At 34.1% G+C, this 27,027-nt stretch overlaps 1 protein-coding gene across 1 annotated transcript in view; it reads left to right on the forward strand.

The window, feature by feature from the left end:
• The window catches only part of ROBO2 (roundabout guidance receptor 2), a 578,830-nt gene that overhangs the window by 377,996 nt on the left and 173,807 nt on the right, over positions 1-27,027 (forward strand). The window contains 3 exon segments of the mRNA XM_079154971.1: positions 8,587-8,744; positions 11,772-11,892; positions 22,108-22,246. Of these exon segments, the coding sequence (XP_079011097.1) occupies positions 8,587-8,744; positions 11,772-11,892; positions 22,108-22,246 (418 nt within the window).

The following is a 27,027-nucleotide window of genomic DNA, read 5'->3' on the forward strand; positions in this document are numbered from 1 at the left end:
CAAAACAATGGAGAATTGATAGGCTTCCTGGTACATCATACTTACCAGGTTTTAGTCTAGGAGACTGAGCCTCTGACCTGTGGCTGGTCAAGGTTGGCTCCAGTGTAAATCAGACAGAAGGAGGGATATTCTTTTTAAACCATTATATGTAAGAGAATGTCTTTATAATTTCTCATAAAACATAAAGATTCAGTTGAAGCATAGAAAAATTTTAAGTATCAAATTACTTTTGAGGAGAACACATATACACTGAATTTTCATTAAAGGATCTCAGTATCACTTTACTCTTAAATTGTATTTGATATATGTTATTTAATATCGGTTTATTTCATAGAGTGTATGGAGAACCTGAGGATGAGATGGAGAATTGTGTTTTTCATAGGTTAACAAAAGTTGTCAAACACTTTGTTTTCCATTCACTGTCAATTGTATTCTATGAGTTTTCTGAAGTAATTTAAATTCAGTCTTTCATATTTGCATTCATAAAAAGTGCTTTGATACGCTCCCTGATTCACCTTCTCCTGCTTAACTGTCAAACATGGTGATGCTTTTGAAGATTTATGGCGGATGAGTAATAAGAATGCTGAATATAAACTGCAGCACTCAGACATCATTTGTTGGCAAAAGGAAGGAGGCTTACTAGAGCTTTGGGATAAGGTGGGAGGTGATAGAGCTTTTTTTAACTAGCCAATTTAAAAATAAGCATGCCGCATCCTGGATTAGGAAATACTTCAAGCTTTTTGTTATATAGTGATCACACAGAACTCTACCTGAAGAATACATCAAACTGTATCCATTCCAGGAAAATTCATTGACAGTGCGGAGTAATGCCCACATTTTGGGATGTGGACATATGCAAATTGGAATACTGAAAAATCCAGATGTGTGGGATTTGATTTTTTTAAATTCAAATTTCAAGCGTTGCCTAGTGAAGGTAGCCTTTGGTCCATGTTCTGTGGAAAAGAGGAAAATAAACAGTGCACTCTCAAATTGGTCATTTTCAAGTAAAAGGATTAGGGTGAGATTCCTGAGTACCTTCTAAATCAGACAGGCCTTCAGTAGTTAAGGTTACAAAATGTATTGGAAACAATGGAATAATGGAAATTGTCAATTCAGCAGAATCAAGTTGAAAACCCAAAGAGGCATTATATTATGTCTCTCCTTTATTCAGAGATTTGTTGCATTTCAGGTACAGAGAAAAAGATGAAGCAACAGTAGTTTCAAAGTAACTAGCATTCTTGACAAGGGAGGTTGACCTTGACCTTCTTCTCCTTCCAACCCTCATTTCATCAGCAGGGGTGAGATTACTTTGAGACCCTGCCAATAGGTAATAAATAACACATAAATTCCAGGACACCCTTGCACTATAGGGTGCCCTAATGTGTAATAATCCTTAGACTATTGAGTTTATAACTCATGACATCTGGCAGTTAGTTGGCATTGTAATTCGTGTTGATCATGCACATCAAAATACACCATGGGAGAGAAATATCAGAGTAATAATGCTTTGATACTCGGAGAGGCTGGAATGACAGGAAGATGCCGCTAAGACAATGTACCTCTGTGAACTGTGCAATGTTGGGATGCTGTAAAAGCTAATGTCTTCAGATAAGGACTAACAAGGTGGGAGGAGAGCGGTAAACTATTGGGATCCAGAATAAAGCAGCACATTAATATTTACTTGGTAGTGTTCCTCATTTTCTTTATGCAAATTGACAGGTGTAGTTATAAGGGAGTAATGTATCCTGAAGATTGAATTTAAATGTATAAGTATGTACATTTTAAGTTTTAAGATATACTTTTAAATAGGTTTAATTGAAATTTCATATATATGAATGATTTTTGATCCTTTCAAATTTTTGGTTTCTTTTTTCAAATCATGAGGAATAAATGAGGGGTGCAGATTGGAAAGAAATAACCATTTTTCAGAGAATGCTTTCTACAAGCACCTATACCAAGCCTTCCTGATACTTCATAGCTTGGCTACTTGACTGGAGACTTGAGGCTCATGGGATATGAACCAGATTGAAAAACTAGAAGCAGACAGATGGTTGTTTGTAATTATCCTATAAATGTAAATCCTATCAAATCAGTGTGCTTGTTTATTATTTATTTACTTACATATTTATTTATCTAGTAGTATCAATACTCAGATCCAAAGAAAATAAGAGACAGTAATGTAAAATTCTAATAATCTGATATTCCCTTCCTGTTACCATACACAGCAATAGTATTAAATGCAGTTTGTCTTTAAAGCTAGCCTATGCTGTTCTGACTTTTAAATTGAAAGTGTTCTATTTTCTACTCTCCAGAGTTAAAAGCATGTTTGTGACCAAGACTGGACTTAGTACAGAATATTTGGGGACATGGAGAGAAGTTTTTGTTTTACAGTGGAGGAAAGCATTACCTTAAGCGTGTTTAGCTTAATATTATGGTTAAACACCATGGTCTTCTCACATACTAGAATTGGGCACAATCTTTAACTTCAGTCTGTTCCTTTGCAATTTCTGTGACCCTGGAGACATCAGTCTCACGTGAACACTTTTTGGGACGCTGGCTCTTTAAGAGAGAGAGAGAAAAAAGAGGAATGATTAAACATTAATTAGCCTCAATCCACAACTTCCTCATAAGCTAATGGATAGGGTATGCAGATCCCTGTCAAATATCAAATGTTAGACTTTGCCAAAAATAGGACTTGCAAGTGTTGAAAATATGCCAAATGCTGGCTCCTTCACTGCAAAGCAAAGGAAATGATTGCCAGAGACAGGCCTGGAGTCTGCCGTGGTCAGATGTCACCAGTTTGCAGTGCCACATGTGATCCAAGAGTTTATGAATGATCTCAACACTTGGTCTCTAAGGAGAACATATGCATTACAGAGGTTACGGATACAAATTACAGAGAGCACAATGTTGCCATGCAATTTCTAAGAATCCTTCAGCAACTTTTAAACATTAATGGAAAACATGAAGGAAGACTTGGCACTCTTAGCAGGACTTCAAATTATACTGTGGGTGAGGACAGAACAAGGCTAAAAAAAGCATTCGAGAATAAAGACTTGGCTAAGAAACTCGGAGCTGGCCATTCCTCTTGCGTGAATTGTGTGTTTGTGTATTTTATTCCCTGCAGAATACCAGGCTTCATAAAATACTGTGACTTGAAAATGAGCAAGTCACAGGGCATTCTTGTTTATTCAACATGCTCCAATTCATACCACTGGCTTATCTGGATCATTTGTGGAGTGAATTTGCTTATACAGGGAGTTTTAGTGGAGGTGGGGGTTTAGAGCTTCTCATTTTGGAATTGCCAGCATGCAGCAGGGGTGCCAGAGCGTCAGCTTGCACAGCAGTAGCAGGAAGTCTACCCTCTGAGTTCTCTCTTTCCTATTCCACTTCTTTGCAGAAGAAACCACTTCTGACTCGTTCCCCAAATATCAGATCACATAGGCCATTTAGCTGGTTACTGACCAGTCTGTTCTGGTCATATTTTGTTCGATTAAATCAATTATAATGAAGTGGTTTCCTGTGAATGGCAATTCTCCTTAACATTTATTTGGAGTTTGAGTGAATAAAAGCTCACGAAAATATCGAATTACTGTGGTGTATCAGTGGGGTATTTTCACTTGGCAGGGAAAACTTAATTTAGACTGTCTTCAATATGAAAGAGAAGCTAACTAGGAAGTCCAGAGTTAGCACAGTTTTTGGAATTAAATTGCCCATTTGTATTACCAAGAACCCAGATTATTTTAGCTCATGCTGTAGTGTACATAAGCTCTCTTTCATCCTGAAATGAAGCTCCCAGTATGGCAGCTAAAAATAGCCACATAGTCCAGGAGAAGATGGGGTGCTTTCCTCACAAGTAGAACGGAAGTTCTGAGATTCATGCTATTTGGGATTACACCTGAGCATTCTCTGTACTAGTGCTGGTGTTGGTAGAGCTGAGGAAATAATGTGAACATGTTCCTTTTAGCTTATTATAATACTTATTATTTCATAGTATAATTTATGCTACCTGTTTTGGTGGTTGCACAGAAATCTACATTTTCCTTGTTTCCAGATTGCTTTCTGAACTTCTTGAACTGTCTGACTTGTATTTTAGAGCATGAAGGTAGTCAAGGCAAGTATTCTATCCTTTAACTCCTAGCAACTGAAATAGTTATTCATGAATGACGTTTTAAAATTAAATCAAAAAAATTGCGGTCCAGATCATATAATATGAAGGTACTGCAGTATAATTCTTGAAGAGGAGTTTATCAATTTTGTCAACCAATGAAGAAGGACTTCACTAACTCTTCTGCTGTTCTTCAAGATGGGAGCCTTTGGGAAAGTTATCTAGTTTGGTATAAGTGTATAAAGAAAAAAAAAATTCAGATGAGTGAGTCAGAGGCTAACACCCAAGGTTCAATATATGTTGAGAAAAGAATAATCAAAATTAGGAACACAAGAAAGCAGGGAAATATTTTCAGGCAGAAAGATCATCACAAGCCAGTGATAATTAGTTGTTCCTCTATTTACTTATGGCACAAACATTACAAATATGCCTGTGATGACCTGGAAAAATAAGCAGGAACCCAATTCTAAACAACATATGAAGTCACATTAAAAGCAGAATTTTATCCTCAGAGGCATTTAAAAGTATGAGAAGAGAATTGATATGATCACATTTTCATTCTAGCAAACTCATAATAGCTTCAATGAAGAATTTAAAAGGAAAATCAGAGAAATAAAGGTCAAACAGGATATTCAAGGAAGGTATAAGAACATTCTGAACTAGCACAGTGGGAACATTATAAATGGAAGCAGATGATGTTACAAATCAGTGTAGCCTGATAGTCTGCAGAGTGTAGTGTCAGACACTGGGTTTAAACCTAATATACTTACCTATAATAAGTAGTGTTCAAATGCCCTACTCACATCCAGGATGGTGTGTTTGGCACATAGTGTGTGTCCAACAAATTTTAGTTATAATTGTGGGGCAGTTATTTTAAACACAGATCAACAGTGTCTTTTGGTGTCCCTGCTATTTGATCCAAAAATTAACTTAAATGAAATTCTAGGAACTGGTTATGCCACTTAGTGGAAGTATATCAAGGCTCTTGGTTCTGTACTCAGCACCCAGAAAACATTTCTTCTTAAAAACCAGCACATAATTTCATGTATTATCTATATGCAATACTGAAAGTCCCCATGTATCCTGATTGTCAGGATTTACTGAAAGTTTGCATTAACAAAGTGAATCAGGTACCAAATGAGTCTATACTTGGGCCTCTCGTTCAGTTCTCCTGAGAAATCTGGATATGACTGGGCCAGGAGCTCCCACAGTTCATATGCACACACACAAATTCTGTTTGGGAGGAGCCTTGTGCTCCTGTCCTCATAGTGGCCTTTGGTTTTCTGTGCTCCTAGTCATGCTCATCATTATCATACCCTTATAGATTACCTTTCTCACGACAAATTTAGTTCATTTAAAATGGTTTTCTTTATCTGATGGTGTGTATAAATACTTTTATCAATAACGTTTTTACCCTTTGCATTTCTATTGACTTCACTGGGAAGCCAATGTATGCTCTAGTATTTCAGAAGCTTATTCTCCTTAATGTTATTTTCAATTTATTTTAATAGACTAAAAGGAAATGTCTGAGTAATGATTTGCCTTAACTGAGGTTAAAAAATAAAAGCCAGAAAAGTATTGATTCAGGACAGAGGAAGCCTTGGTGAGTGAAAGAATGTGGGACTATGAGGATGTAGGCATCAGAGGAGTAAGATCAAACATCACAAGTAGACATAAAGCCTTTTTTCAGGTATTATTTTTATTTTTTAATTATTATTTTAGGGTATTATTTTATGGCTCATTAATTTTCTATTGCCTTATATAAATTTCCACAATGCTTGGTATCAACTTGAGTTTTCAGAGTATACTAGACTGAGGATCTCAGTTTCTGACTAGCTATTGGTTACCCTGGGATACTTTCCAAGTGTGCCTCTCCATTGGGCCACATGACATCTTGCAAGATCAGAGGAAGTATCTGAGAGAAGAGAAAGAGACAAAGAGAGAGAGAGCTATAAAGAGGAAAGTCACAATTATTTATAATTGAATCTCCATAGTGATGCCCTTTCACTGCAGTTTTCTCTTAAAAATGGCATTTGATCCAGAAAGAAGAAACAAAATATACCTGACAACTTAGCAAGAATGAAATGGTATCACTAGGCACAAATGAATTAGCTGAATTATATACAAACCCCAAAGTGCATATTACAAGTTGAAGAGGGTACAGTACCAATTATATCATTATCTCACCCTACTCTCTGAGTGAATAGTCTGAAAGCCTAAAATTACAGTCAATGTTAGATTTCTTGGCTTCATGTGCAAATTGGAGTAATTTTGCTTTTTTTTTTTTTTTGGTGAATGCATAAACACATGTTATATTGTTTAAGACTAGCGGTCCTTATAGTTTGTTATGATGTTTTTCTTCATTTTATTCCCCGTGTTAAAGGGCTTATTTTTTTTTTTTTTTTAATGTGGATTGTTGCATATCAGTACAACACTGCACCTTTGAACGATTTGCAGTGGTCATGAGAATCATTCGATCTAAGGCTTTTTGGCATGGTGTTTGTTGAGAGACCAGTGCAGGAGAAGGCTCTTCAACTGGCCAGATGTGTCATTTTCAACCAGATTGAGGGTCTGCCAAAACACCATTTGTTACCAGTACCGGATATTATAGGGGGGCCCATCACTCTGTTACCATATTTTTGCACTTCTTAACATTGAATAAATAGGCAGCTGTTCTGTATTTAGAATATAAATTAGTCACCAGCTTGCTCTTCCCGGAGGATATACCTGCAAGAGGGAACCACACATTGTTAACCCCTTTTTACCACTTGCACGAATGTCACCCTTAATTGCACACTTCCCTCAACCCATTCAGTAGCAAACTTATGCATATCAATCACACCTTTCTTGCCCATTAGTCAAAATGTGCATGCAGTTCACAGTGCTAAAATGGAACATATTTCCTTAACAGTGAAAGCAGTAAATTAATCAGTTGATAAGCTGACTGAACAATTTGTGCTGAATCCTTTCCTAGTGTTGCTACAATAGGAAACATGGTTCTCTAATCTCCTAAAGGGGCATGACTTCATTAAGTTGGAAAACCATTTTAAAGGATATGTGGGAAGACACAGAACAGAAAAGCCCTAAAAGTCACTTGATTGTCTCTCTGGAGCTATTTTCAGGATAGAGATTTTTATTTATTTGTAGATGACAATTAACTTACAGACTTGGCACAACAAAGAAACCGAGTGCTGAAGAGGATCTCATTACAGGACAGGGAAGGTGGTTGGTTTGACCTAATCTCCATTTGCAGCAGATAATTTACATAACAGGCTAGAACAAGTTGCCTGATGCTGATTTCAGACAGTATATATACACACTCACCTACACACACATATAGTTATAGATATGTGCATGAATGTGTTTATCTTTTTGTATATATAATATGCAATAACACTGGTATGTCCTTATATATGTGTATACATAATAAAGACTTGTTTTACCCTTAAATACTTTAAAAATGAATTAGTCAGCACTGGAATATCAAAGAACAGGAAAAATGAAGGCAGTTAGGAAAGGTGGAGACAATTGGAATATATGGTATATTAGTTGGTCTCAACTTTGCTTTTGAATGTATTCAAAAACAGTCCTAGCCCTTATTTATCAAATAAATATAGGTTGCTACAATCTGATAGGCCAAGTCACTTCTGCAGGTTTTTCATCTTGCCAGCAGCTGAAGAGCACAGGCTCATAGATAGGTGACATTTGGAGAGCCATGCATGCCAGATTTTTTGAGGTTACAATGGAGGTCCAACCTGCTGTTCTCCTTTAATGAAAGGAGGGAAATTTAGACTGGCAAAACTGCTACAAGTGATATCTCTGCCCTGAATGTCACGCTGCCCAGATGTCACTCTGCAGGTGGAGATGCAAAGAGCATAAAAACGGAGCCTTGTGTATGTGGGTGCTAGAGCGTTGCAAGGGTGAACAATGGGTCTGCCTTCTAAAGTGTAATGAGGACAGTGTGCACCTTGTCCATATTCATGTCATGAGAAAGGACTTTCTCAAAGAGTCTCACTCCATTTCCCCTCAGAGGATGACACACATGCTCACAAACCACTTACATATGCATTGCTCCAGATTTTGGAACATCTTTGACGTTTACTTTAATATCTTTATTATGTATGTGTATGGTTTTTTCTTCATAGAAATTAGACTCATGCCACATGAGATTTTCTGTAACTTGCTTTTTGTAATTAAATCTTAAGACTTTATCACATTTATTTCTCATTTAATTGTCCTTAGAATAATCTCAGTTTTGAGCTTGGTTTTTAGAGCAAAAACATATGATCATATAGTCAGCCATTCCCCTCTTGATGAGCATTTAGGTTGACTCTAGAATATTTTAAGATGGGCATGACTGTGTTTTCAGTAAATATTCAGAATTTTTCTTTTTTATTAGAACAAGCTATTACCTTTTGTAAGAGAAAACTGAAGTTACTGTCATTGAATTTTCTTTTACTGTAATTGTTTCTCTGCAGTGTTGCGAGATGATTTCCGGCAAAACCCCACAGATGTTGTAGTGGCAGCTGGAGAGCCTGCAATCCTGGAGTGCCAACCTCCCCGGGGACACCCAGAACCCACCATCTACTGGAAAAAAGACAAAGTTCGAATTGATGACAAGGAAGACAGAATAAGTGTGAGTTAAATTAGAATGACAACCTAGACAGATGGAAATTCACATCTAAAAATGAATGTATTTTATTGTTTTTAATTTATTGTTAATAACATTGTACTTAATTACTATCATTTATGCCATATCCAAAAGACTTAAAAGTCTTAAAATGGGGAATGAGAGTACAAAAAGACATAAATTTTAGAAATCAAGTATACATTAATAATTGTACCAATCTGAATATGTAAATGTATTTTTGCAGTATGATATTGATGTCTTAGCTCTTCAATATCTTCTATTCATTATTTACATTTTAACATGTGTTAGTGTTAGAGTGATAGCCATAAACCATTGTACTTAGTACAATATCTCATTTTATACTATTTTCAAAATTATAAGAGGAAATAATCTGAGGTGATGAACATCTCATTTTTTCCACTTTTTCAAATTAAATATTGTAACAGCAAAGTTTTAAAAATGAGTTAATTTTAAAGCAAATTTAAAATATATAAATAAAAACAAAAATAACTGATTTGGGAGTTTAGTTCATGTAAGTTGATTACCAGATTCAACAGTTGATTAAGATTCAAATGATTTTACATAAAGGTATAGAACAAAGGGAATTAATATATACAAATTTAATAGTTCATGTTTTTGTAGAATCCACTATTTATATGAAAAAGTTTATAAGTGAGAACCAGTCCACTGAAATAGAATATAATTCCTCTGATGTCATTTAGTAATATTTAGTTGTAAGAACTGAGAGTAAAGGCATTTTATTTAAAATAATTTTTCATTTGCCTGAAGAAGTGTGGTATTTCAACCAACTGTTCATAAAATTTGCAAGGCACACTGGCATATGCTTATAATTCCAGTGACTCAGAAATCAAGAGGATCAGAAGTTTGAGGCCAACCTCAGCAACTTAGTGAGACTATCTGGAAAAATAAAACAAAACATAAAGAAGTCTGAAGCTTGATAGTAGGGTACCCCTGGTTCAGTGCCCCATACTATAAGGTAAATAAATAAATAAATAAATATAAATAAATTAATAAATAATTGGGTACAGTGGCCCATGCCTGAAATCCTAGCAGCTCAGGAGGCTGAGGCAGGAGGATCTCGAGTTCAAAGCCAGCCTCAGCATTTCAGGGAGGCCCTAAGCAACTCAGTAAGACCCTGTCTCACAACAAAAAACATAAAAAATAAATGAAAAGCGCTGGGGATATGGCTCAGTGGTTAAGTGCTCCTGGGTTCAATCCCTGGTATGAAAAAATTAAAAGATATTTGTCGTTTTTGAAAATATATTTATTGTGAATGAAAATTTCTTGTATGTACACATGGAAATTACATCACAAGACAGAAGTAAAAGAGATCAAAATATGTAGTGGAATATTTCTGGTCTTACCATCAACATTATGAGAATCTACATTGCCAAAGAGAATTTGGTTCTCAATGGTCTGGATTTGAGTATCAAATTTTTGAAAATGTGCTTTTGCTCTGTAACAAATCACCATGAAATTTGTGACTTATAAAAACTATTTTATTTAGACCATGACTCTATGTGAAAACTGATAGTCCTGATCAAAGTTAGATGGTTGGTCTCTGCCAGACTTTCTCATCTTTCCATGACCTGTTTAAAGGTGAACAGGAAGCTGAATAATCTAGGATGACTTTACTCGGCTCTGGAAATTAGCTAATTTGGGTTAGAACCTCACTTCTTCTTTTCATGGTCTCTAATTTTCTAGAAGGCTAGCTCAGCTTGGTTCCATGGTCTTAGGGTTCCAACTGTAGCAAGAGAAGGAAAGTCCCAATGTGCAGGAAACTTTAAAAAAAAAAAATATATATATATATATATTTTTTTTTTTATTTTTTACAGACTGCATTTTAATTCATTGTCATGCTAAGTGAAATAAGCCAATCCCAAAAGAACCAAAGGCCAAATATTTTCCCTTATAAGTGGATGATGATATATAATGGGGGTCTGGGGGTGCGGGGAGGAGAGAAGAGCAAGCAACTTTTTTTCTGGTGAAGCATTTGCTTCAGTTTCATTGGTGAAGTAAAGTCATATTGCCAAGTTCTGTTTCAAGGGAAAGAGAAAAGGCCTTCATGACCATTTTTATAGCCTCCCATTATGACATACAATTCCCAATGAATAAACCTGCATGAGTTTTGTTTACCAATGAAAAATCTAAAATACTGGAAAAAATCAGCATGTTCTTATTTCCCTAAGAACCCATAATCACATAAAGTTAAGATTGTTGAATTATATTTATACAAGGAAAGGGGAAATGGGAAAAAAGATGTAACAATACACTTACTAAAATTCTAACTCTGAATTAATGTTCTTTTAGCAGCCATTTTATTATTATTGTATTTTTTCAGTCAACACATTTTTCTCTTTAAGAATATTTAGAGAGCACTAATAGATGTAAATAGTTTATATCAATTCTTACATATCATTTTATGTTTTGTTTTTGCCAACCTACCCTTCATTCCAAAAATTATTTCTTAAGTAAAATTAATATGCAAAGATGATTAATACTAATAATTGAAATATAAGGTTCACGAGGGAACAGATTTTCACTATTTAGCTTATCAGTATATCCCAAATACCTAGAACCCTGCCCAGTCCTTTTAAGTACTCAATAAATACTTGATAAATCCTTTTAAATCAGCTAGATTTTATTATATTATCCAAAACAGATATCTCATATTATTTTTTGATGACAAATGACAACAGCAATTCATCAGCAGCATCTCAGTGTGAAAACAAATCCCTGGGGATTTCGTGGGGACAGTCACAGATGCAAAATATGACCAGGCAAGACAGAGAAAGACTGTTTCAAAGACATGTTCTCTAGGAAGAAAATATAGAGACTTATACTAAAGTTGAATTGAGAAATAAAATGAGCATATGCCAAAAGAGTGAGAGAGTTTTGGGTCTAAGATGCAGCTATTTTCTTTTGAAAGCTAATGTGCTTAAGTATTCAAAACTATTAACATCCTTTTCTTTCCTTTCCTGTTTCTTTTCCTTTTTATTGATATTTTTACAGATTCGTGGTGGGAAACTGATGATATCCAATACCAGAAAAAGTGATGCAGGAATGTACACCTGTGTTGGCACCAATATGGTGGGAGAAAGAGACAGTGATCCAGCAGAGCTGACTGTCTTTGGTAAAACTCTTAAATTCTAAATTGCTATTTATAATCTACATTTCCTTTATTTTAAAATATTTTGCTAACTCTAAACCCAAGCCATATATGAACAACTACTCATCACTTATGATATCAATAACTGGAATTGTCTTTTTTCTTTTTTGTCTTCTTAGTCAAAATTTTGATGTCTAAACTTTTTTTTGAAGCATTAATTTATCTACTTTATTCTTATAACATATTGATTTTTTTCTTTTATCAAAATGAAGATTTGTTGTTTCTCAAAATCTATTTGAGCTATTACATCCCCTGAAGTTTATTACTCATCTACTTTGAAGCATTTATCAGGTATCAGGTGAATACAGGTAGGTGTGCAAATATATATATATATATAATATATATATTTGCATATACATCAGGTGTATGTATATATACACATGTTTATATGCATTTATGCACATAGATGCACACAGATATATATAGTTTATGTGTGTATATAAATGTACCTTAATAAAAATTTTCACTGCTTGCAGATACTATGGGATTTTTATAAAGTACAAGAGATTGTGATTTTAAAATTGCTTTTCTGTACCAGTAAAATAACACCCTGATTTTATGCACAATATGATAAGATCTCTATTTGTGGTTGTCACTCTAGGACATGCACAAGTATAGCATCAAAGTCCTACATGGGTTCCTAGAGAAACTTCTTTTGCTGTATTTGTGGAGCTTTCTGTGGTAGAATGAACATGTCGTGATGGAAAGAGACATATTGCCGTTTCTATTACAGTTCAAGAGTTAAGGTTGTGCTTTATGAATATGTACCAGAGTGCAGGCCTCTCTTTTCAATCACTGAGTACTGAGTAATCTCTGATAATATTCCCTGTGGATACTAGGCAGCTTGGAGTCCCAAATGACAAAGCCAGGAGAAATCCCATAATTCATTAAAGGAATTGAATAGCAAAAATAAAATGTTCCAAGTATGCATGTAAATTTCTGTCACGCAGAGCTCAGACAAGTATCAGTTTGCCCCTAGATTTTATGCAGTCATCTCTGTAAGAGTTTCAAACGTGCTTCTCTCTATAATGAATAAAATACAGTTTTGCCTGATAAGATATGAAATTAGTGGTCACTGAACATTAGCACTGAAAACCCACAAGGAGAGCTCTTCTATTTAAAGAAACACTCTCTGCTATTTTTCTGTAACTACCACAAGCTTTGGGATAGAAAAACACTGCATTATAGCATCACTGACTGCATTCAGAAGGAAATTAAGAGGGTTTAATGTCATTACCCAAGCAATTAGACTTACCAGTAATGTGCCTATATTATGAAATATTTACCCTACTTTCCCTAAAGACATGATGAGAACTGCAAGAGATCCTTAAACATGTCAAGAGTTATGGGGCAACTTCTAAATTATTTTGAAAATAGCTATCAACCAAAGAGATTGAATTTGTCCTGAGGCAGTTCCTCTGGAAGAATTGATTTAGGAACCTGAGAAACGTTTATCTGATGGTGTAAACTAGTCAAACTAACCTGAGGGCTTATAAGTACAATATTATGTTGAGGCAAAAGCTAAAATTCCAATTTTGATAAGAAAACAACATCCAAACTCAGAAAAAAAAAAAAAAAATTGCAATACAGAAATGACAGTCCAAACCAAGGACAAGTATTGTGCAAGAGACCCTTTCTGAACTTTGACTCCCTCCTCCCAGAGAACATGAAATAAATGGTGTTTTACTCATGATGAGGCCTTCTTTATCTCATTCTGCTGCTTTTACATCCAGGGCATGATTTCTAGTAAACCTCATTATATTTCATCATTGATAAATATTATCATTTCTGAACTACTGTTTATACACCTGACTACTTCTCACACTCTACCTTCTCAACATTATTTTTAGATAGCAGCAATTCCACTTGAAACTGGCTACCATAACCACTCTGTAGCTATAGCTGCTTTTAACTGTCTTTCAAACTCCATCTTTAAGATACGTTTTACAGATTTTTAGTTGTTTAAGAAATCTAATTCACTTACAATTGGCAAGGAGTACAAAGAAAGGAAAAAAGGGTATTTTCCTATACAATGACCACTTTTTGAGACATATTGCCAGAAAAAAGATTTCTCCAATCTTCAAGCATTTTGATTTTTCAGTAAATAGACTTAGAAGTATTATAGTTTGAAATTTAAAATTATTTTTTAAAAGTGCTCTTTTGACAACATCATGATCAGTGTATCCTAATTTTCAAAAGGATATTCTACCATACTTCATGAAGAAGTCATTATATTTGTCTTTTGCAATATTTGCTGTTCATAAAATTCTAGCTAAATGGATACTGTCAATTCTAAAAATTAGAATTTTATGTCATGGTCTAAAATAACACTTAAAATCTATGGCATAGTCTGGACACCAATACAAAGAACACTCTTCAGGAATTTTACCTATGTTGAGTCCTAAAGATCCTGAGGCAGAGAAATGAAAGTCAAAGTATATCATTAAATTTCTAAGCCTGGATAGATTTCAGATATCTGCTCTCCAAAATTGAACTGTTATTCGAAAAATAACCCAAAATAACATGACTTTTTCCAAATAATTTTTGAATGTTTATCAAAGCAATGTATGAAAATAGATTGTATGCATAACAATTCTAACATAAGTCATAAGTATTGCAAACCGTAATGAAATACAGAAATATCTTCTCACATAGGTTCCCCAATACATACACACACACACACACACACACACACACACACACACACACACACACACTCTTCAACTTTGAATATTTCTGCAATTCTATTTTCTTCTTTCTCTGGAATTTATTTCTGTATGTCTAAACATATACTTATTATTTATTGATTTGTCAATCACATACTTTATTTTACTTTCTATTTCAGAAGATGATAATTTGGCCACTTACATCTTCTTCCCCTTCTCATTTCCAGTTTGTTTTTCCCCCGATTTTTCAGTGTACTCACTAAAGAAATACCAGTTATATTAATAGTCAAAATTTGAGCTATTATATCCTTGTAAATATTTTGAACTGCAAGCTCTGTATTACACTCATAATCACATTTATCTTCTTGTACTGTACCTGTTCTTTTGAATTAATAATAAATCATTTTTTCCATAATTAAGTCTGTCTACTCCTGTCATAAACTCTTGACATCTCTAATAGAAATTCAAAAATATTCTAAATTCTATTTTTCACAGTATAGGGATTAAATGTCCTCCTCAATATGTCCTTCCTGGGGGGGGGGGGGGGGGGGGGGGGGTCCCAGGCCTCCTTTCCAATCTGACTGGTCTGGACAGCATTTAGGTCTGTCCCAAAAACTTCATCCTGATTTTGTCTTGCTTTTCTTTGATGCTGGATTCTGCATTTTCTCCTGTGTCTTTATTGAGTAGTTCCTCTAAGTCAAAAATGTTCTTTCTTGCTTTCTGCTTCACCGGAGCCTGGAGAACATTTCACACTAAAATGCTGTTAATCTCTCTAGAACTTAAGATGCAGAATTGTATTGTAAAGCTTTTTTTTTTTTTTTTGTTCAGAATATTGATGTTGTCACTCCAATATAATTTAACTTCCTGTGTTGCTCTTGAGAAGTCCAATGAGATTCTGATTGCTTTATTTTTGTTTGTAATTACTTTTCTTTTTGTTTCTCTTTCCAATAGAAAGTGTTGTCTCCTTATCTCAGTGTTCAGACACATTTCAATCTTGTGCCTTGGTTTGGAACTATTTTTTTTTCCTAGTTTATACTCTTGGTAATCAATCTCAATCAAATGTAAAATCTCTTTCTCAAACAAAATGAAAATGTTTCTCTTTTCTATTAATTTCTCTGTCAAACATGTATTTATTAAATAAATGTTAAACCTACTATGTCTTTCTTTTCTCTATTTTTTCCTATTGATATATCCTGTTCTTGTTTCATGTGTTTTAACCTCTCTTGTTTCACACAATTTTAATAACACTGTTTTGAAGTAGTTTTTCATGATGTTTTCCTGCCTTTATTTCTTCTTAGTTTCTTTCTGCCTGCCCTCTCTTGCATTGTTTAGTATATATGTATATATATATATATATATTTTTAAATACTGAAAACTTTTTTCAAATAGCATGTGTTCTATTGAGATTCATTCATATTTAATTGCTGTCCACTAAAAATACTATTCTATATGAAAATACTGACATACAGCTGATGATTTTCACTGTAGGATGCCCAGGTTCTGGTGTAGCCATTTCACTGGGAATGAGGACAGAGATTGGGGTTGGTGATGATTTTTTGTAATGGTGTAAGATAACTTTTGATGGACTGAGAGGAGTTGAAAATAAAGACAAAACTATGAAGAAAGAGCTCAAACAAAACCATAAGAAATACATTTTATTTATATTCTGTGACTTTCATGTAAGAATTCAGAACATAAGGTGTTATTAAAATCCAGCATGATTGTTAGGAACAATATAGTTCCTTCTTGAATATATTTCTCAAGTATCTACCATGTGCTAAACCCTGTCTAAGTGCTTAAATATAGTGATGCATAGACAGTGCCCTTGCTCTCAGGCTGACTCTCATATCATGTTGTCAGCACTAATATGAAACTTTGCCTCTAAAATATGGTGAGAGAGGCATTTTATTTCCTCCAAGAACATTTACCTATGTTGGGCTTTGCTTCTAGGGTGATTTCCCTCAGATAAAGGAAATTCTTGGCAGAAAGAAATGAATGTAGCCAGGATTTACTTAATCATATTCAGGTGGCCTGATCATTATCCTCCAATGTTTTTTTGGAAGGGCACATTAATCACATTCAGTGGCTATAAAACCCACTCTCCCCTCATACATGCCCAGTTAAGTAAAAAGATTTCTACTGGGCCAGATGTCTGATTTCCTCGTTTAATAGACACTGCAGTGTGGCAGGTCTTGCTCAGGCAGCTAAAGTCAAGACAAGGTTTACAAGCAGTGGTTAGTTCTAATGTCCTTTTATTGCATAGTTTTCTTCTTACAGGACTTAAAGAACTCTACCCATGTAATCATTGCCACAACACTACTGCTAAAATGTCAAGCAAAGTTTATTTTTAAACTGCTAAGGTTATCCTAGAAAGAGCAGCCATGGCATGGCCATTGGCAACTATACAACCATTTTTAATGACTGCAGACTGTTATAACAAAATGTGTCACCTGGGTACTTAATTTTCTTCATTGTAGCATATAAAGGAAGCTTAAAGTGATATTGTGCAATTGAGTTTCAAACTTGTGGTATTTTGTGCTAAATTGAGTATTTTGCTTTCCTAAAACTATTGATGTAACTACAATGAGACTTGGCATTTGATTTTATTATAGCTACATATAAAGTTGGATTTTCCAGTATGCTAATTTAGAACATAAATTGACAGGACTACTTGAGAGCTGTGCTGTACAGAGTAACACACTGGCAAACAACACAATTGTCTCAAGAGAGATTAACCTTGTAAGCAAGTTATGCAGGTGATTCAAATCGTTAATCTCACAGAAAAAAAATGTTAATTGCATTGGCAAAGACATTGCCTGTGATCATGCTGCAGTTATATAATTAGGGAAAAACCCATTCAGAAGAACTCTAACCTAATTGATAAATAGTAAGCAAATAGCCCTGGAGATTTCTCCCTGATTTTCAATATGTAGTTAGACATAAGGTGATACCATGGAAAAAACAGTGACCTGGTTTTGGACATGTCTTAAAGTTAAGCAGTCTTGTTGTTCAATAGATCAAGATTTTCATACATATTTATTCTAATTATACAGAGGTTCATAGTACAATCTCTTTGGACATTAATAGGTATTGAGTAGGATCACTTATCAACTAACTAGATTGTTCTGTTATCTTATTTTGGGAAACTTTGTAACTTTTCATTTATATGCAGATGATTTTGATACAAAAGAGGCAAAGAGACTTCTTTGTTACTTTTACAACCTGTGTCTGAAAGGGTCTTAGTTTGCTTTGGCTTATAACACTAGCCACTACAAATGCAAGACTTCTAACAACATATTTCCACTGTACAAATTCTTTAATCTGTAATACTCATTTTTGGCCCAGATCTCATATTTCCTGGAAATAAAGCATAATTAAGGAAATTGAAAAGCAATTCTTACAAAAAAATTTCCTTGGATTTAAATATATATATATATTTTACATATTTTTTAAATATATTTAATTAAATATATTTAATTTATAAATTAAATATATATATTTAAATATATCTTATATATATATATTTTTTGTCAAACCTACAGTTTTAAAATACTGTTTTCTGCAGACAGTGATAAAATTGCAAAACAGAAGGTGAGTTTATAATTAATATAAGAAAATATGAATACTGAATAGTATAATTTAGAGATATTTGTGGGAGAGGGTGATATGGAAATTCCTAGAATAATGCTTTAAAACTTGTGAGCAAACGCCAGTGTATCAGTACAGTCCTTTTATTTTGTTGGAAGATGTAACCAAAGATAGTCCAGTGTAAAACTCGTCTTGATGTGTCATGTGCATGCAAGTGACTTTCATCTTAGTTATCTTGGCATCCATCCTTTTTCCTATCAACTGAATTGCATTTTATACCATGAGCCAAAATCAGGCTTCCAAAACTCCTGTACCAGATACCCTCCCGTGGTTATCCAGTTGCTAAGCAACTGGACTCTGCTTGAGGGCAGAAGGAAAGAGAGAAGGATCAACCTGAAGTTCTCCATCCTGCTGCGCTCATCAGAACAGCAGCAGGGGATCCTGCATCTTGCTTCTTCTTGAAACTATAAATCAGGTGCTCCCCTTATAATACAATGGAGCTTAGAACACATAACATAATCAAAAAATCCTTAAGGGTCATGTTGCTGTCTCCTGGAGGAAGAGACCACTTAGCTTTGTGGCACCTCTAATGTAAAGTTTGCTCCTCAGATTAATAATATATTGCAATGTTGTGTTTGATACATGTTAAAGGAGGCACACAAAATCTTTGCCTGAAAAAAACATTATATTTTAATGGAAATAGTTCCATGTGCTGTCTCACAATTTATTTTATACACAGCATAATGTTCTGATAATATTCCGTATTAGATAGACAGCTTTACGCTTCCAATGACTTAATAGACTTTCAACATATGAATTTACCATAATTTTTCCTAAAGTTCCTCATGCTCCATTACCACTAACATTGCAGCAATCCTATTTATTTCTTGTTTTATTTGCAGTTATCAATTATCAAAATTATTGTTCTGTACTTTTATGAATTGCAAAATGTACACAGGTAATGGTTCTATCGGTTCCTCTTCAACATGCATAATTTCTCTTACTGATTATTAATATTGCCAAGTCCCTCTTATTTCCTGTCTTTAATGAACATGACTTTAGCATCTTAATTTTTAAAATAATATCTAATTTAATTTATGAAAATTATCAAATCTTAAGATTGTTCTTTTGATTCCTGCTTTAAATATTTTATATTCAAGGATTACATATACAGATATTTTAATTTTTATTTTCCTTTCAAGGACTTCCTTTATCTTATTAATTCAGAATTATTTTGAATTCAAATGGTACAAACCTTAATGGCTTGAGTATCAGAAGTTTATTTTTCCTCTTATTTTTTTTTTTTTTTTTTTTTTTTTTTTATGGTGCTGGGGATTGAACCCTGGGCCTCATGCTTGTGAGGCAAGCACTCTGCCAACAGAGCTATCTCCCAGTCCCGTCATACTTACTACTTTATATACACTCACAACTGTACCCACATTTTACCTACCAATATGTTTAGTATTGTTAAATGCACAGTTAAGAATCTTTCTGGACCTTTCTTTTTCATCCTTCATACCTGATTGATTACCCAGTTTTGAACCTCTTCAGTGTATCCCTTTTTCAATATCCCCAGAATCACTGTGTCAGTTTAAGCTGAAAGAATTTCTTATAAATAACCCTTTGACCTAACTCATTGCTTCATGTTCTCTTCTATTTCATCTTTCATAGATCTACCAACATGACCTTCCATATATTTTATTACAAAGGTTTCTCTCTTGCTTAAGATCCTAAACAGCTCTCCATTATCCTGAGGACAGTGCTCACATTCCTTGACATAACACACAGGTCCTTCATAGTCTTGCCACTGACCATCTGGCTAGCTTCATCTCCCACCACTTTCCAAGGAACTTAAGTGTTTGCTGTTCCCCAGTCTCCAAAACTGAAGCCTGGCCTAGCAGGGGATGTATTAATATCTGGTGGATGAACGAGTGGATAAGAAAAGACTTCTCTAGCTTGTCCATCCTTTGCCAGGTATAGTACAGTATTCTTGTCAACCCCAGAGGGGCCAGCCAGGGTCTTCTCTTAAATTATTGTTCAATCTCAAGTAACAGCAATCAAGTTTAGTGCTCTTTAAGAGTGAGTTACTATGGTTTTAGGTAAATGGGACAACTATCTCCACTGGATGATAGCAAAAATGTCAATCTGAATTCTTATGCTGATAGTAATATTTCTTATGCTAATAGTATATCCCATAAGGATATACGAAACCTCTTACCTATTTGCTTCCAGAAGCAGAAATAGTTCCATATCAAATATGCTATACTTAAAATAGTGGTTTTGGGCACACAGCATCCTGTGTTCAAAAGGACAACACTAAATCATTCCAAAGAACTTGGGCATTTGTTCTGTGGGCAACAGGGCATATTTTGCTATCTAAAATCATTTATCTAAAATATTTAGGAACACCCATGCTTTCTCTAGTTTTATGGATTATTTGTAAATTCTTCATTAAAATAAAATTTCTATGATAAATTTTTCTTTGTCTTGTTTTATGGCTTAGAAATTTGAACTCTAAGAAGAAGGACACTGGAATATATTAAGGTCTTTGTTTTGAAGAAAATTTTGACCACTACTCCCTAATTCTCCATAAGAGATAAAATTGTCCTCCTTCTGAATGCCTACAATAGTTAATTTTTCTTGCAATAAAATATTTCCCTCTCAATTTACTTATTTATTTTATAAATAGGATCTTGATTTAGTTAATATACAAATATACTCACATTCTATATTCCTGACAAATGTTACTCTATATGATTTATTTTATTCAGTTTTCCTGCTAAATATGTTTCAGTTATTGGGCTACTGTATTCATAATTCTAAATCAGGAGGTTGAAACCTGGAATCCTCAGTGGCTAAACATGGCCAGATGGTCAGATAAATTGTGTCAACTCCCTGTGGATCTCATCTTTCTTTTCCTTGACTTGGTTCTCTTTCTACTTCAATAAGTAGCAACATTGGACTTGCCTATGATTTGGAGATGTGTTAATAAAATTTGTGTTATTTTTTTCAATATCAGACCATTATCCAAAAGGGAAGAAAATGAACAAGGAATGGAATTGTTTAAGGATACATGAAAATACATTTTTGTTGTTTTTCGTTTTAGATAGTAAAATTCTTATGATTAGGAATTTATTCTCCTCTTCCTTTATATAGACTAATGCTAAAATGCAATTTTGCCATGCCAGGTATAGTTTAACTAAATAAATAAAGGCAGAAACACTAAAGCAGAATGCTGAATAAATAAAGAATATAAAATTTAAATAAAGTAAAAAATGTAAGTATCTGATTTAGGAGAAGAGCCCTCGAGAAGACCTTAGAAAATTATGTGTGATAGTTAGCAATAATTAATAATGACAATATTTATATTAAAGAAAAAATATAGTAGACACTTTTCCTTACATGAAGTGAAAAATGTGTGTATTAAGTCCTTGGAAAATATTAGGTTAAGTGAGAAAATTTATACAACACTCACATGCAAGAGCACAGATTTTTTTTCCCTGAAGCATTCTTGATGGAATATTAATATCCTTTTGATTTTTTTCATCAGTCTCAGATTATAGTTTTCCTACTGTAAGCCATGATAATAGATCAATTTAATAATTTTTAAACTCTCCTTTCTACAGAATTTCATGTTCTTAATTTTTATGATAGGATTCGCCTGATTTGGCCCAGGAATTCACCTAAAAATTAATATTTTTTCCACAAGTTTTGCATGTTCCTACATAAAAACCATAGTTATTCCTGTGCTTGATAGTAATTCATTTTATTCGGTTATATTCAATTCCTAAGGCCTTATCAGACATAGTTGAGACACAGCATTACATACCTATGTACAAAAGTAAACAACATGTTCCCTTTGCTTTTTCATAATTACTTAAAGCTCTCACATTTCATCTCATTTTATCTCTCTTTTTTTCCCAAGAACGACCCACATTTCTCAGGAGGCCAATTAACCAGGTGGTGCTGGAAGAAGAGGCTGTAGAATTCCGCTGTCAGGTCCAGGGAGATCCTCAACCAACTGTGAGGTGGAAAAAGGATGATGCAGACTTGCCAAGAGGAAGGTAAAACCATCATATGGATGAAAATTGTTAGATGACCAAAGAATAATTAGAAAAGAAAAAGACATCCCCAATATCCCACCAGACATTCCTGCATTTTGGATTATTTCCACACATGTGGTTTTTATATATGCAAGCCACATATTTGCTGTGTGCATATTAAAGTTCTTTAGGCTTTTGATATCACTCTTTGAATAAAGATCCACATTAGTACCTGATCCTTAACTCCATCTATCATCCCAAATATAAAAAATCCTAAAATGTTTTCTTTCTCAGTTCCCCTTGTAGGTGTTCACTCTCTTCCTTCTGAATCCTTGACCATCCATCCCACTCACTCCTTCAACAATGGCCCTGCTTCCATGATGTTTCATTCACCTTTGATATCCACCCCATTTTTCGTTAATGCCTAAAGAATCTCCAGCAAAGTTGAGAGTGGCCAACTTTAAGGGCTACAGCATCAAGGAGGCAGCAAGTAAAGGATACCACTTTCCACACAAGAGGATTTCTCTTCAGGGAAATTTATTCCATTTATTCCATTGCCTTTGTTTCAAGGAATCATTCTTTCCATTTCTTTCCCATTCTTCTTTCACTACACCCTAAAACTCAATCTCTCCATTATCTATGGGATTCAAAAAATATCTATTATTCTTTATAAAAATAATTTGAAATTTTAATTTTTTAGATTTTGTCCATCTAAGATCTTGCCTGTTAGGATAGAAAAACAATGATTCAAGTGTTTGTATTTTTTAGCTCTAAAATTTGTTTTGTCTTTCTTGTATTTACACATGCTGAAACTATAACCAGCACACTTACCACAATCATTGTCTATATAAAATTGAATGTCCTGTCTGTTTTTTGTCATTTTCTTCTAAAAATATTAGGTTTCATTCAACTAATTAAAATAAAACAAGCATCCATAGAAGCCACATACCCTTATGTGCATTCTCTAGCACTGCTGTAGATACACTGCTAAATTTATACTTTTATTTCAGGTCTGAACTTTGTATGTCCCTAGATCTATATTACCACACTTTCCAAAGTTATATCATCAGTGGTTTTGGCTTCAAATGGACCAAATGTTTTAAATCGTCAGTGACAGTTTCTTTGCAGTCTGTAGGTATAAAGCACTTGCTTTAAACTAATTCGGTTATATTTTTCTGTCTAAATAGAAGCTCTGTTTTTCTTTCTATTTTTTTTTTTTCAATCTTTGCCACTTTGCTGCCAGACATCTAGCTTTAAAGAATTGTCATGGACAGTGAATGTTAGTGAATGAGGCTCCTTGTGCTTTCCCAGTGAAGATGGCTAAAAAGCAAGGGGATTTACAGAAACCGAGTTGTTATTATCTACTCTTTATATATTGTCAAAAATTTTCTTCAAATTTAAGAGACTATAATGGATAAATTTTATGTTGATGTTTAAGAGTAGCAGATTAATTATATAATAAAATTTTTCCTAGGATAGACAATGGTTAATTTTTAATTTCTGAGAGTATATAGCATTCTCCATCTTAAAAATAACTTTTAATTCTGGAATACTTTTGGAATTATAGGAACATGACAATGTTAGTAGAGTAACTTCCCATACACAATGAACTTAGTTTTCCTTATTGCTGACATTTATGAGACATTTGTCTCACCTAATTTACAAAAGTTGATACACAATAATTTAATAAAGAAGAAATGTTACTTGGATTTTACAGGCTTCTCTTTAATGTCCTTTTTCTGTTCCAGGTATTTATTTAGTTGACTGTCATAAACAATTGCATTTAGTGCTCATATATTTCCCCAGTCTTCTCTGGTCTGTGACATGATCTTAGTGGTTTTGTACTTTTATGACCCTGAAAAACTTGAAGAGAGGTATTAGCCAGACATACTATAGTTCATATGTTTGTGTGTTTTTGGAAAAAATGCCACAATGCTGGGTTGTCCTTATCACATTGTATCCAGGGTACCTGATATCCAAAGACACCTCATCTACAGTTCATTTGTGCCAGGGCATTAGGGTATCTTGTGAATACACTAATGAAAGTGCCTGGAGACAGCATGGAAGACCTATGGTTTATTGGGGAAAGTTTACAAGAGATCAATGATTGATCAATGATTGATCTAATGAGAGATAGCAACTCTGAGAGAGATAACCTTTCTGTCCCTCAAGGTTCTTTGCCCCAAGCAATGTCTCCCTATGGTGTTTTATTCAGTGATGGCCTGCTGGGCAAGTGACATAATCCCTCCCACAGTGCCCTCAGTTCCATGCCTGTCTCCACTCAGAGAGGGGTTTTGTATATAGAAGCTGTGATGTCATCAGCATTAGCTTGCTTACTTACTTATATAACTAGCATCCTACCTAGCAACTGTGTGTACAGACAAGAAAATAACTTTCTTTTTTTTTACGTTTGCCAGGAATTCTTTTTTTTTAATTTTTATTTTATTGGTTCTTCTTAGTTATATATGACAGTAGAACATCCATTTTGATAAAATTATACAAGCATATCTTATTCTAATTGTACCTCATTCTTGTGGGTGGGCACAATGGTGGAGCTTACTTAGGTATTTTCATATGTGAATGTAGGAAAATGAAGTTAGATTTATTCTGCTAACTTTCTACAGATAACACTAACTTACCCTAGTTCCCAGTGATCATAAGAGAAAGTCAGTGCCCTTCCAAATAATATGTACCTGGACTCTCAGGCCCAGACTTGCTCTCATTGTTTCCTTAACTTGGCTGGATTTGGGGGAACAGGAAGGAAGCATTCAGGACAGGGTGTTCTATGAGCTTTGCTTTAGGAAAGATACAAAAGAAAAGTACTGTTGACCTTGTCAGTTTTTAAATGTTACACAAGATCAAATCAAGGAAAGACCAAAGGTAGAAACTTAGAAGCTATGTTGTATTTAAACGTGTCTGTTTTAAATGAAGGGAAAATAAAACTTGAGCCTATTTAGATTTTCCCCAGTTGACTAGAGGTGCTATCTCATAAACCTGAAAACTTGTTGCTACTCTATTCTCCAAATATTGTCAAATTTATTTGTTTCAGATTATAGGTACTGCACATTAACTATACAACAGCACACAAGCTCCATTTTCAGAAAGTGTGATATCAGGACCCCTACAGTCAAAGTTAAATTTTGAGAACTCTGACCTCCAACACCCTCCCTTGAAACATTTTCATAGTTTCAGTCTCTATTCTTCTATGCCTGGCATTTTACTACTGCAGTGTTAATGTGATCAGCTAAATATTTTTAAAGTATTAGGCAAATGGAAGTGCTGTGTAAGCTTTAAATTGTTATGTTAGAAAGTGCTTAAAGCAAGGATCAATGCAATACAGAAATTGAGGTCAGTATTTTTATCATGATAGAAGCCATGCACTTTTTCTGTAATTCCCCATCTTTAAATGATATTTCAAAGAAGCTTATTCATTCTTGGATTTGTGTGTATTAGCATAAGCTTCTCGTATGCATAACGAGGGGGAAGAGACCTCTTTACTCAGAGAGGAATAACAGTAATGACTTTTAGCCCACCATGGACTAAATCAACAACATTGATTCTATTACATTATTTAGGTCTCAGACAAGGAAGATGGCCATTGTTCTTGGATAAGCAATTGGTGTGGAGGATGACATTTCTTTGGCTTACAACGTAATAAAATTTGAATGAGGTTTGTGTGGTGGTTCATGCTTAACACTTTGATAGTAAAGCTTTTTAGGGCAGCTGCATAGTCTATAATTACTATGTAAGTAATATGTGACTAATTTTCTTTTTGGAGACAAGAACAGGCTTTCAATTCAGGTTTAAGTTTATGAAATGCTGTGATAGCTATTTGAAACTTCAACACTGAAGAAGATATCTGTACCAACATTTCAGGGGCAAGGGTTGAATTCAGAGAGTATTTTTTCCTTGTGGTGAAAATATTTTTTAAGTAGTACTGTATTCTTTTATTTAGCCTTAAATTCCTGTCCTTTCATATTAACTATCTTTAATAAAATTACAACATATTCTTGCTGAGATGTGCTAAAAATACTTTTTGACTACAGTGTTTGGGTGAGGTAGGAAACATAGCAAGTCCAACAGTAGTTGTTGCATGCAACTTGGGAAAAGTTACTTATGTTTTTTATAGAACAAAAGGATGAAATAGGAAGAGATTTTACATCACAATATTAAATCAATATCAAATTAAATTAATATCAAAATATTAAATCCTTGCAGAAATTCTGAAGATATTAAAATAGTAATGTAGTAACTGTGAAATATCACAGTTGAAAATTTCAGGAAGAAAAAAAGTTGACCAAATTTTTATAACCATGCTAATTATCACTACATGTTTTTCTAGAGGGTCTCAGTAAATATGTGTTGACATATATCAAAACTATTTTATTTTATATACCAAGATGAAAATAAAGTGAGTAGGGGGAACAAAAGGGGAAAAGTACTCAAAGTTTACAGTGATTGTGCTTTTAAAAAGCACAATTATTTTAAAACACCATTAAAATAGTGGAAGATGAACTTTGAAGTGTACCTATAATTATTAATGGCCTCATGCATTTAAAATGCCCATTGCCAGTGTGTAAAAGTAAGTTATTTAAACAACATAAAGGTATATTTTTGATCCTTTTACATTTCAGGTTGAGGAGCTTGGGCAGTATGGGAAGTATTTACATTTTGAATTATTAAACACCTGACCTGAGGCCATTTCTTGCTTGGGTGCTGTAGCTACCTTTCTCAGGAAACCCTGGACTGTTACTCACTCATGCTCTTTTGATGATCAAGTGACTGCAACACATCTTTTCACA

The sequence above is a fragment of the Sciurus vulgaris genome, assembly GCF_902686455.1.
Source record: "Sciurus vulgaris genome assembly, chromosome: 10".
Classification (NCBI taxonomy): domain Eukaryota; kingdom Metazoa; phylum Chordata; class Mammalia; order Rodentia; family Sciuridae; genus Sciurus; species Sciurus vulgaris.